This window comes from Ascaphus truei, chromosome 3 (assembly GCF_040206685.1).
Source record: "Ascaphus truei isolate aAscTru1 chromosome 3, aAscTru1.hap1, whole genome shotgun sequence".
Taxonomy (NCBI): domain Eukaryota; kingdom Metazoa; phylum Chordata; class Amphibia; order Anura; family Ascaphidae; genus Ascaphus; species Ascaphus truei.
In genome coordinates, this window is record NC_134485.1 from 410748600 (window position 1) to 410762244 (window position 13645).

Sequence of the window (13645 nt, forward strand, 5' to 3'; positions counted from 1 at the left end):
TTCTGACAGGTGGGAGTGTGGCCAACGTTCTGTAAGGACGTTTGGAGTATATTGCGAATGACCAGCACCTGCACTGTAACGGAAGCTTTTGCACATGTAAAGTATTTGCTTGGCTTGATGACAGTCTGACGCCCCTTCGCTCTGCATTTCTAAATGAACATCTCTCGTTCACATTAGCCCCTTTCTTCTGTTCAGCTTGACATCCCTATATACATACATACCCATATGGGAGAAATTGGCCTTTTAGGGCAGATGGAATGATTCAGGACACTATCGCACGCCGAGTGTGATAGCTTCATTCCAGCAGAATACAGTTACCAAGTACCGATTGTGTGTGCAAGCGCATTCCCTCAGATATTTTTTAGTACAAGAAAATGCTTATTTGAGTTTTTATTTTTAGCTCTATATTTCTGCACCTTATTTATTTGGTTACCAGCAGTTTTTAACCCTTTCACTGGTAAAGGAGCTTGCTCAGCCCAAATACTTACTATCAGCGTTCTATAAAGGAAGCATTTAGAGCAGCAGTTCACTCAGCTTGTTGTTATTTATTTTACTTTGGAGCTGCTCTGTTCGGAGCTCTGAGAACCCCCTTCTTCCCCAGATATTCAAATTGTTGTTCCTCGTGTTTACTTTTTGGCCAGAAGAACAATATGGAGTCAGGTCAACACATTCCAGTGAGCCAAGCGAATGCTGCAGAGTATGGCCATATTGTTACTGATGGCCATCTTGGTATTATTTTACTCTCTTAAATCTGTCTCATCGTCTCTCCTGGATTCCCATCAAATCCCGTATAACGCACACATTTCTACTCACTTTTAAGGCTATACACTCCTCTGCCCCTCCGTACATCTCAGCCGTAATTTCTCGCTATACACCTGACCGACTCGTGCATTCTGCTCAAGGATGTCTTCTGTCTACCCCTTTTGTATCTAAAGTCCTCTCCCGCCTAAAACCTCTGTCTCTCACCAGTGAGGGGAAAATGAAGATAAACAAACAGTTTATTGCAAAGGACTAATTAGTCCTATGAGAGTTACAACACCCAATACATAGAAAGGTTAGACATAGACAAAAAGAAATGAATATAATTATGTTTATACAGCTACTGGGATAGCTCATATCATTCAGCTGGAATTCTATCACTGATTGGGACTATACACCGACTTTGCTCTCCCTCAGACTCCATCTGACTACTAAAGCCTACCGTATGTACATCCACCATGTGAGGCTTCCTGCTCATCTTTATTGCTAACGGCAATAGGGGGGCTAATTATATTGTAGCATTATACAAACCATATAGAAATATATCTGTGGCTGTGTTGTAGGATTGTGAAAAATGTCTCAATGTTGTGATTAACGTAGGAAACCTATTGTTGAGGTATGTTAAATATATTCACTAAGACAGGACATTATGTGCCTGTGTACAAAGGCATAGCATGCTGTAAGTGGGATATTTAGCTGACTGATGACCCGTTCAGTATTGCCTAGCAATGCTTAGTGACCCAGTGATGCTGAAGATGATCACGTCGGCATCATTCTATATGTTCCATTTCAGTGAATCACTCAATAAATACAATTTCTTACACGTTGAGTAAGAATTTTTTTTATTGACATTCATATTGTAATTACCTTTTCAGTGATATTTCTCTCATACTGAAGTCTCTGACATTATTTGATCCTCGAAGTTCCATTTTTTTTTCAGCCCGCGGTTTATTGTAATGCACATGCTTAGTACATTTGTGAGATTGATGGCTAGTGAGAGCATGTATTATTCTGTACAAGGCTGACGTGTTTTTCTGTTTATTACAAAGCAGTTACTTTTGAAAGGTCTAATAGTAAATGTTCTTGCATTATAAACTGTTTTCTGTGAAAGATAATTTAATTTGGGAATTACTTGGCTTTAGTGACTTTCATCAATTTGTATAATATAACATACACTAGCTGTAACTTACGCCGATTTAGGAGATCTGAAAAGTTAGGAATTAAACATGACTCTTTTGTTTTCACCCCTCCCTGTAACACCTTGCTGTCTCTTGTCTCCTCTTCCCCACCTTACTCTCTCCTCCATCATCCTCTTTGCACTCTCCCCTCCCATCTCTTTGCACTCCCTGCCTTATTGTGTCTGCTCCGCACACTCCCTCCTCTCCTTACTGCCTCTCCTCACCTCTCTTTGCACTCCCGATGTGCACTCTGCTCTCCATTCCCTCCTCCTATCCTTCTGCCTCTTCCTCACCTTGCTGTCTATCTGTCTCCTCCTTTCTTTGCTGTCTCACTCTGTCTCCTCTCCTTTTATGCCCTGCTCCTCTTTGCACTCTCTCCTCCCCTCTTTACACTCCCTCCCTTACTGTGTCTGCACCTCTCTGGGCACACCTCTTTGTCTCTCTCCTCTTCTACACATCTGTCTCCTCCTCTCTTTGTTGTCTCTCTGTTTCCTCCTCCTACTCACCTTGCTGTTTTTCTTCCCCATGTGCACACTGCTCTCTGCTGTCTCTCTGTCTCCTCCCCCTCCATAATGCCCTGCTCCTCTTTGCACTCTCCCCTTCCCTCTCTTTGCACTCTCTCCTCCCCTCTCTTTGCACTCTCTACTCCTCTCTCTCTCTCTGCTCCTCTCTATGCACACTACTCTCCCTCCTCTCCTACTCATCTCATCTGTCTCCCCCTCTCCTTGCTGTCTCCACTGCCATTAGAATCCCCTCCCCCAGTGTTTCCTGTGTGAGTGAGAGGCCGCTCAGTCTATCACAGAGGGGGAGGGATATATGCATGTATGTATATATTTATTTATATAGCGCCAACAGTGTACTCCGTGTTTTACAAAGAAAATACAGTACAGGGAATTATAATAATACAATAAGAACAGCAAAGTCAGACAGTAGGAAAGGAAATCCCTGCCCCGGAGAGCTTACAATCTAAGTGGAATGTTGGGTAAGTTACAGAGACAGCAGGTGAGGGAATAAGTGCAGTAGATGGCAGTGCTTGGCCACAGTGGTTGGTAGGAAGGACTGTGGGTGTGGGTGTGGGTGCAGGCTATTGGGAGGCTTCTTTTGAGAGATGAGTTTTAAGGTTGGTCGGTATTAAATTAGATGGGTTAACACCATTAGCAGGGAGGGAGGTGGCAGGGAGGCATGGGTGAGAGCAGCTGTGTATATGGCTGGGTCCAGGATTAAGAGAGCGATTCCCAGCAGCAAGGAGGAAGCGTAGAGAGAGAGAGAGTAGATGAGAAGAGGATTTGCGGGATGCTTTTTGAGGGGTGTAGAAGTCATTGGGAAAGGTGTGTACAGAGTGGTGCAGTGTATGGGCACACGCATAGGTGAGAGGAGGAGAGAGGAAGAAATGTGGATAGGAGGAAAGTGGGGAAGTTGGAGAGAACAGAAAAGTTTACAAAGGAGCAAGGAAACAGCAAACAGAAAAAGCAATAGGTAGGGCAGAAGTGCACAAACTGGGGGCGGGAGAATCTTTTGGGGGCGGGGGGGCGCAGGTGGTTGCAGAGGCCCCGCGCTCTTCCCCCAGGCATTTAATTTAATGCCGGGGGATCGCGTGAGGCCCCTGCAACACTCCACTTACCTTGTTTCAGCCACTCTGTGATGCGTCGGCATGACGTGATGTCAAATGACGCCGCGGTTCAGGTGTCATTACGTCACATGACCCCACAGCGTCATTTGACACATCGTTAGACGCAAGGGGGGGGCGCGACCGAGGAGGGAGCAGGTAGGGGGGCGCAGGTGCGGGGAGTTTGCGCACTGCTGAGGTAGGGCATAATCAGATGCAGAGAGAGAGATAGGAGGAGAGAGTTCCCAGGTATTGAAGGATCTGAGGAGTAGGAGGTGAAAGAAAAGGTGTATAAATCAGGCTTGGGAGGGCAGTGTAGCACTAAAGTTAAACAGCAGCTTAGAAAGTCAGTCTTTTAGATGTGAAAAAATTGTTAGAGCATTTAGAAAGCCAAGTTCTCATAGTTGCAGGGTCGATGACGGAAGTGCAGAGTCCAGTTCTTGTATTCTTTCACCTCCAATTCATATGTGACACTTAAGATGTTACACAGCCAATATGCAGTCTCATTGGCAGTCTCTTGGTGAGTGATAGGCCGTTCAGCCTGTCACAGAGGGATGTGCAGATATCTTTAGAGAATTATATATATAGATTATACAGAACAGTTTTCTAGCCCCTAAAAAAGGAATATGGCAACAAAATAGCTTATATTTTGAATTGCTGTTTTAGCGGTATAAGCAATCAGGATGAAAATGGCATTGTTACCACTAAGCAAGATCTAAGGTCCCTGTTCTGTATGTGGTGAGGTTGTCCTCTATTTTCTCATTTGGATGAAGCAGAGAGATCCTACAGAGTCAGGGGAAGACATAGGGAAAGGGGAATTTTAATCACATGCCTCTTAGCACAGATACGCCATGTTATTTGTCCCCACTGTGTTAGTAAACAATAAGAGTAATTAGGGGAGGAGCCCACACGGTAATGGATCTGTAATGTATTAAGCTGTGTATCTTGGGTCATACTCTGTTGCCAAAAAGTCCACTAAGTTTAAGATTGCATAAACCTTTGCGTCAGTCAACCTTTACATTTGATGAGTACAAAATCAGGAGAGCAATACATTTAAGGTGCGTTGAGGTTTGCTTTTGGGACCTTAATACATAGCACCCACTAGGGACCATATATAACAAGAAAGTATCCTTATAATAAAGCACACGGGCATACCAGAGGTAGAATGATTATAACAAATTTATTATTATAAAAACAGGGGGAGAGATATCTAAAAGAGGAGGGGGATTGAACACAATTGGCTATGTATTACAATAGCCATTGGTGATCTTTTGACCAATTTATGTGCCTTTGTCCTCATGGTATATTTGTATTGTCAGTTGTGAGTCCCCCTCCCCTTTTATATTTCTCTTCCCCTGTTTTTATAATAATACATTTGTTATAATCATTCTACCTCTGGTATGCCCGTGTGCTTTATTATAAGGATACTTTCTTGTTGTGTTATACATTAATTATCCTTGAGCACCACTGCCTTTTGACATTTCATCATAAATTCAGGACAGTTTTTGGGCCACCGTTACCAATAGTGTTGATGCGGTGTACTTTGTGTTTTCTGTCATATATATCTATTAGTACAGCAAATAAAAATATCACTTGTGAGCACATTCATGTGTCAGACAGGTCTGCAACCCTGGGGATTCTGCAGCCAGGGATTCTGGGTAATGAATTGCAAACGAGCCCTCACTGTGTGATAGAGGCCAATGCAAATTAGCTGTATTAACACATCTAAAGGTTCAGCAAAAAATAACATATTTTAAAGATAGAAAAATCTTCTGTTTGCTGTCCTGTTACTGTGGCCTTTTCTTGAAAAGAAGTTACAGAAAACCCTTTCATTTCTCTCCACTCATATTAGCTGAGCAAATTCACAAGCGGTACTCCCCGGCCCTCTACATGCATCATTTTCATTTTGGGGACTACAGTATGTATCAAGTTGCCGATTTTGCTTGTCTCGCATCAATTTGTACCGTCGTCACATGTGAAGCTGCCAATTGCATTCATCACACTTGATGCGCAAGGTCCAAGCCACCTCGCAGATTTAATAAACACAAATCAATAGGAAAATCAATCAAATAAACTGTAAAAAATAAAAAATAAATAATCTATAAAAATCAATCGATAGATGCAAACTTTGATGATACATCACATTGCAGCGTTGTAACAACATAATACGGGTGTTCTTTATCTCATCCCATATCTGCCCCCCAGTAACTCATGTGCCTGGCATTACATTTAAAGCTTGTCATTTTGCAAAACAGTCTGAAATAATAACAAATATATATTATTATTATTATTATTGATGATTTTATGTTGCCCATTTACAAGCCACCGGGGCCACTTCCTATGGGGCGTGTGAGTTGTTCCACCTCTTGTTCTCCATTGGGACAATGAAGGTATAACACATACATACCATACAGTATGGTGCATTCTACAGATGACTTCCTATGAAGTACTCTATTCTGGCATCCGGGATTAGATAAACAGTTTATGGTCCCACATCTGCCAAAGTAAAACTTGTTTTGAATAATAAGGAACATATACAGACCAGCGCCCAAAAAGAATCCAAAGTCCCTAATAGAGTCCAAACAGATGGAAGGGAAGATAATCCAAATGCTCCAATCACTGTAAAATCTCCAATCCGGGGGTCTGTAACATAGGGACAGAAACAAAGAAAAATAATAGTGTAATGATAAAATGGGACAAACAACATGAAACACTTAACAGAAGACAAACATAAAACAATCAAGCTGAAAGAAAAAAAACTATTTAATAAAAAAACGGAGCCTGTTGCAGCGGGTCATGAAGGGGTTAAGCACGTAGCGCCTAGGCACTTTTCTTTGTGTTATCTTTGTTTTGAATAATGACACTGAGGAACATTCTGTGCCAGTGCGTAATAAAGGAAGCACAACTATATCTCTAGCACGAAGAACCTTGATATTAAAGGGAAGATAACATTCTCTTGGATTCATTTTGGATATGTGTTACTCACGTTTTTGCAAATAAAATGTAAAAATTTATTTATTTCATGCAATTTTTAATGGTTGCATTTTGAAATGGTACCCTGGATTGAAATGACAAAGCTCCGCTTGCCGATATGGGCTTTGCATCCCTCCTCTTAGTAACATAACAGATGAATACACAATGTTGCTTTTCGGTGCAGTGATCCTAACTAGAGAAGTTTTCACGTGCTGAGTGGAAATTGGCGAATATCACTTACATTTCAGTTTGGCGAAGACGGTCACTTTGGTACAAAAGTTTGTTGGCATATTCGATTATGCTGAAAAGTCAATGGACGTTGCATTTTCTATGGCTTTCGAAGTTTGATCAAACTTTTACGCCGTGGGGCTGCCACGTGGCCAATTTATAATGTAAATATTGACGATTTTAAACCATTTGGGACATTTCGGTGTACCTTTTGGCACCAAACGTTTGATCATATTTTTCGTAGCTTTTTAAAAAAACTTTTGAAAAGTTTGATTGAATCTGCAGCCAAGCGAATCTCTGCAAGGCCGCCAGTCTGGAATCCTAACTGGGATTTTTAGGCAGAAAATACCCCAAATCCTTTTCGCTGCAAGAGGATGTTGTATTATGTGGCGGCCAATGGGTCGAAAAAACCCTTTTAACTTCCAGAAGAGTTAGCTAGCTACACGTTATTTACATGTACTGTCCTGCAGTTCATATATGTTAACACCAGCATTATGTCTGAAATTCATTGTAAGCTGGAAAAACATAGAAATATTTCTACTTATGTTGTCTGATGGTTAATAATCAATATTTTTGGAAATGATACTTTTATTGGCATACTAATGTTATAAGCTTTTGGAACCACCACTTGTGTTCAGTTTTTAATAGCAAATATGTGTACAGTTACAATACGAGAATATATTTAAGTGTTGGATTCCTTAGATATTTTTTACATGGTGTGTTACAGGAGCATTCTACGCCGTTTTCATTTTTTTTTACATTTCTTTTAATACAGGATTGAAGCAGGGGGTCCCCAGAGCGAAAATGAACGGGCTTCAGCTCCAGACACCCCCCTGCTTCAATCCTGTATGAAAAAAAATGAAACGGAAAATCACGGCTTGGATTGCCTCGTTAACGACCCCGTCTTCATGTAAACGTTACAATGTCAAGCAGTTCTGTCCTGCTCAGTTTGCATTTCAGCTCTGTTCTTCCATGGTCCCATATACCAACACGCATTAGAGACTAAATATACGGTACTAAAATCACTTAAACCATATAACTCCCTCTCAAATATTGTTAATGTTTTCTTGATAAATTAAAGTGTGTTTAAATAACTTTGACTATATTTCACTGAAAGCCTAACGGGTAACATACACTACATACTAATTTTAATAGGGCCACGTGAAGGATACATAGGGAAATGAAGAAATAGCGCTAACTATGTTTTTCACCAACATTGTGCCAGTATAATGCGTAGTGAGTTGTTTGACCACTACCCTTTTTCACCTCAACTTTCAAACACTTTGAATACAGATAAAGGGGATCATGCTGTTTAAATACAACACGTGTATGGATCTCATATTTCCATTGTTGAATGTGAAGAAAGAGGGTAGCAGACATCCCCCCCCATTGGTTTTTAAGGTACTGCGTCCCCCACAGAAAAAGATGACTTTTTTCATTGCTCACTACAGCCATGCACCTGTTTGGCCTAAACTGGCACCTGCAGCCGATGGAAGGGCAGATGTATGAGATCACGGAGGACAGAGCCAGCAGTTGGCCAGTGCCAACGGACGTCACCTTGTACCCCTCAGGGGGGACAGGGTTAGAATTACCTGACAGGAATGGCAAAGGAACCAGTGAAGGTATGGTGTGTTATCAGTGTTGTGAGTCCTTTGTGTCTACTATAAAATATCAGACATCCAGCCACATAACTCATGACCCATCATGCCACCTGTACATGAGTTCCATAAAGTGCTGTATTCTTTTTCTCATTGTGTTGTGGACCTCCCAAAATGTCTCCCTGCGCCATATGTGCTGTAAGCTGTTGGTTTTGGCGAATGTCGTCACGTTTTTTTGACGTATGCATGTGAACACTGTGGGTAAAAGTTACTAAACGGTGCTAAACGTCACCACACCTGCATAGATTTAGCAATGATGCATGTTGTGGTAGCTTTTTTGGTCCCAATGGGTATTAGTAGGGATAAATTATCAGTACTTGTAGTTTGATAATATAGCAACCACAAAAGCAGCACTTTACAGAATTAGAATACAGACTGATTTCAAAATATATTGTGTGTATATGTGTGTGTGTGTGTGTGTGTGTGTGTGTGTATGTGTATATATATATATATAATATATATATATATATATATATATATATATACAGAAATAAACCAGCACTCAAAATCAATATACATGTTAAAGTGCAATAAAATGTGAATATATAAGTGCAAATATGCATCAAAATGTGTAATCAGATTGTAGCACAATAATCCACATGTACAGTCCAGAAATAGAATAATACCAATCCGGAATCCAGTCCTGACCAGAAGAAAAAAAGGCAATCCCGCAAAGAAGGGGGGCAGCTCTTGAAGGAAGTATCCAATAGATACGCACACACCCTAGTGCATTAAAATGTCCAATTCTTCAGCTGACGGTGGACAATCCATCTGGCTGCCGGTATTGGGCTACATTTCCATGCTTGTTTTTATTCTAGTTTTCTTAACTGGACACTTGTCTCCCCCCTCTCCCCGATTAAACATGTGTTATTATTTTAATGCACATGGGTGTGTGCGCTCTTTTTTTCCATGATATATATATATATATATATATATATATATATATATATATATATATACTGTAATACCACTTTGACGTTTTCAAAGCCACCCTTCTACAGCAGCCTACCTCCTTCAGTCATAATATAATCCAAAAAGCAACATCCATGAATACATTTGTATGGATAATAACAGTCTACAATGGGGTATATTCAATTTAGTCTTACAGCAATGATTGCGTGTTGATTGCTTTTCACGTGTTATTGAGCTATTATTGCTTTTGTACACTTCAAAGAATCTAATTTTCTCAATAACAAATATGGCTACTGGAAGTGTAGGCTCAATGCTGTTCCGAAATGATAGAGCTCCAGTCTATACGTCTAATTCTACGTTATGTAAGCATTCGCGGCTTTGAAATGAAAAGCGTTCTCATTGAAAGTAGTCCATTTTTTGGAGTGAGTTATTATTCAGCTAGCTAAAATTATAGCTGATCCCAGGATTGTGCCTGTATACGTTTAACAATTTGAATACACAAGTAACATTATTCAATGCCTTCTAGATCTTGAAGGTTCTTGAATATTCAATAGTCATTAAAAGCATGTAGCAAAAAAGCCCGTGTGACAAGTTTAATTTCGGCTTGCTAACGGAAATGACAAAGAAAGGAAGCAGAAGTAAACTCAACATTTTATTGGTGTAATTACTTTTTCATCAATTAATCGGAGACAAACACGTTGTTTAGTAATTAAGGGTTTAAGCAGCAATCTTGTGGTATACATGTGGTTTGCAAACCGTTCATCATTTAGGAAACCTTTTTTTTGTTTGTTTTTACATTAACTGACTGCGTATTTAGTGCAATCCACATTGTCCACTCTTATTGGAACTTTAAACCGTTCACTGCCAATGGGACTGGGATTGCTCTCCAATGCATTGTAAGCCTGGGAGTGAAGGACAGGTTGCATTTAGAGCTGAAAGACAGCTATGCAGCAAGTATGAAGTCAGCGAATATAACACACCAATGTCATCTAACTTAAAGAGGCAATCCAAGCGCTTTTAATTCATTTAATTTTTATTGTTTAACATTGATTTTTGTTTTTACCATAGGTTTGAAGCAGGGGGTCTCCGGAGATGAACCCCATGCATTTCAGCTCCAGGGACCCTCTGCCCCTGCAGAAACATACCTCCGAAGGGGGTTCCTGTATCTCTCTGCTTTTTTTAAGGTTTTGTGTCACGTGGGCCAATAGGAGGCCGCTCCGCACGTGTCACGTCTTCCTATTGGCCCGCAGGGCAGGGGAGCTCTGAAAAACAACCATAATGAGAACTCCTGCTTATGGCTACTGGCACCGACTATGGAGGTATGTTCCTTCAGAAGCAGGGGGACCACCGGAGCTGAAATGAAGGGGGGTCAGCTCCAGAGACCCCCTCCTTCAATCCAAAGTAAAAAGAAATAAAAATACATCTAAAAAAAAAAACACTTGGATTACCGCTTTCACACACCAATGTCATCTAATGTACTCCTTGTATAAGTCTATGGGGCCTATGCAGAGAGCAGCGAATTTTAAAATTGGCGAATTTATTAAAAAGTAGCTTTTTTGGAGAGTTTTAATCTCCATATGCAGAAAAGTGCGAATTCTGCTATGTTTAACATGGATGCGTGTGGCGAGTTTAAATTGGCGAGATGCGCGCTTCAGAAATGTGTTAAAACAAATTCGCGCCTTTTTTTTTCCCTTTGCAATGGCCGCGAGCGGCAGTTTTTTTTGGCGAGGCAAAACGGAGACAATCGCGCCATTTTATTGGCGCGAACAGCCGCTAGATGCCGTTCGCGCCTCTCTGCATACGGATATTTTTTAAACTGGCGAGATTGCGGTTCTCGCCAGCCGCGAGGCGAGTTTTACAAATAGAAAAGAAAAATTGGCGCGTTTTTCGGAAATCTCCATTTTCTGCTGTTTTCTGCGCGATTATCTCCAAAAAATGGCGAATTTCGAAAATTCGCTGCTCTCTGCATAGGCCCCTATATGTATATGTGGTGCATATGTGGTATATGTGTGGCCAGCGCTGGTAAGTGAAATCCTACTGTATAATTGTAACCGTATGTGCAATTAACTAATGCTGGTGAAGGTTATCGCTTATTTTACTCATTTAAAATGGGCATATACATAATTACCCCCGTTAACGTGGAATAACGCAAGAAATACAATGGTAAATACTGAATACGCTAAGGCGATAACGCACGTGTTACCATTGTTTTCAATGGCACTTGCGTTAATAATGCGGTAGCGTTAACGCATCGGGTTACTGCCTGCAGTAGCGTCTGCTGCATATAGTATGTGTGACCTAAATACTATAATCTGTAAAAGCACTAGTTAAAAAAACTAATTATTAATGAAGAACGTCATTAGTTTATATATTTGAGTATACCCCCATATTTTCAGATTTTCGACCTATTTCATTCTCTAAAGCAGGGGTTCTCAACTCCAGTCCTCAAGTCCCCCCAACGGGCCAGGTTTTCAGGGTATCCCTACGTCAGCACAGGTGAGCCACTGATTGAGCCGCCTGGGATATCCTAAAAACTTGATCTGTTGGGGAGGGGGTCTGGAGAACTGGAGTTGAGAACTTCTGCTCTAAGGTATCACATCCAAAACAATGGCTTCCAAACACTTCTTGTAACATCACCACAGCAGCCACCAATAACAAACTCTCATAAGCAGTCACCTTTGTCATTTGCAGTGATTTATAACCATCAAACATGAAAACTGCAGAGACATAGGCTGAGACGTAGACAATATAAGGCACTAAGTCCCCTGTTTCCTAAGAATATAAATATATATTCACATTTTTTGTTTAACATGGTGAATTGGGTGTCTGGTCCTCTTGCTTTGCACAAGAGCAGGAGATCATTGCTTCCACTTATCTGCACCAGTTCACATAGCTGCTGACTGACAGCTCTGATTGGAGATGGATTCTCCAGAGATCAACTGAAAGCTCAACATTTCCCACCGTGAATGGCCCAGTTTAAGATTTCAATTCAGATCCCTGGAAACAGTGCTGTAATTAAGTGTCACTAGTTATTTTCGGAGCGCTGCCCGTCCTTGTAGCATAGCGTAGTGTGAGTGCAGAATGGTCACTGATGCTTTCAAAGCTGGGAAGAGGAATTTGGGGAACCAACTAGCATTAGGACACTTTAGCTTTTGAAGTTATTTCATTACATAGATGACGTCATTTTTGGGGGGCTAAGAGGGTAATTCTACACAGTCTAAAGCGGACGGTAGGGCCGACTTCGGACAAAAATCTCTACTGGCTCTAATAGGGATTTCCAACCCAAATGGCGGCTATAGACTAGATAGAATGAGACCCTAAATCATTCAATGCAGTGACTTTATACAGAAAATACTAACCAACAACGTACTGCAGAGAAACACAATGTCCACATTGCAAAATTAAGGGCTAATTCGTGAGAGAGGAACGACAAAATTACAAACATTGTTAGTATCGCCAAATAAATGTCTACGTTTTACTCCCTCCTTTATTTTGCTGCTGTGTTGGAGACCCTTTAACGCCAGGGGGCTCAACTCCAGCACTCAAGACCCCCCAACAGGTAAAGTTTTCAAGATATCCCAGCTTCAGTCAAAGACTGAGCCTCTTATTGAGCCGCCTGTGCTGAAGCTGGAACTGATTGAGCCACCTGTGCTGAAGCAGGGATATCCTGAAAACCTGACCTGTTGGGAGGAGGACTGGAGTTGAGCCCCCTGGCTTTAACGGATGCAGGGTGAATGTGCAGGTCTGGCTAGGTGTCATACAAATTAAAACAAACAAAATTCAAGAGCTACGCTCAGATTGTAACGGTGAAGGAAAATATGTAATGGTGAATATAATAGACTAATGTGAATATATCATATAATACTAATACAGTGCTAGTGCTCAAATTGTGATAATACATCCACATATAATATAAGGCGATTCCTTTTTTGTGTCGGAAGATCGGCGCCACCTGTTGGACACCATGCTTTATTGCATGGTGTAGCGATCACACGGTCGTGGACAGGGCACGCAGGCTTCTCCATTGGCACTCCAGTCTCCGCCCAGCAAACGAGCATTTATAGCATTGAGGCCCTAGAGTACCGGCTCTCATTACGTTCGGTGGTACGTCACGCCGTACTCCAAAGGGTTAAACCAATGTAACCGTGCAGTCAGCACATATTTGGGTGCTTTTTGTCTTCTTTGCAAATTAAGCACAACACTATTCTTTGGGGTCTCTGAATGAGGAAGTGTTTGACTGTCAAATGCTTTCTCCACCCTGGTTTTCTATCACAGACCCAATTACAGTGTCACAGTAGAGAGGGGAATCGTGATAGACCTAGTGTAATGTC

The 13645-nt window shown here is 41.3% G+C and overlaps 1 protein-coding gene across 1 annotated transcript in view; it reads left to right on the forward strand.

The window, feature by feature from the left end:
• Positions 1-13645, forward strand: part of TENM4 (teneurin transmembrane protein 4) — a 1230300-nt gene that overhangs the window by 1027917 nt on the left and 188738 nt on the right. The window contains 1 exon segment of the mRNA XM_075592607.1: positions 8196-8366. Coding sequence (XP_075448722.1) covers positions 8196-8366 — 171 coding nt within the window.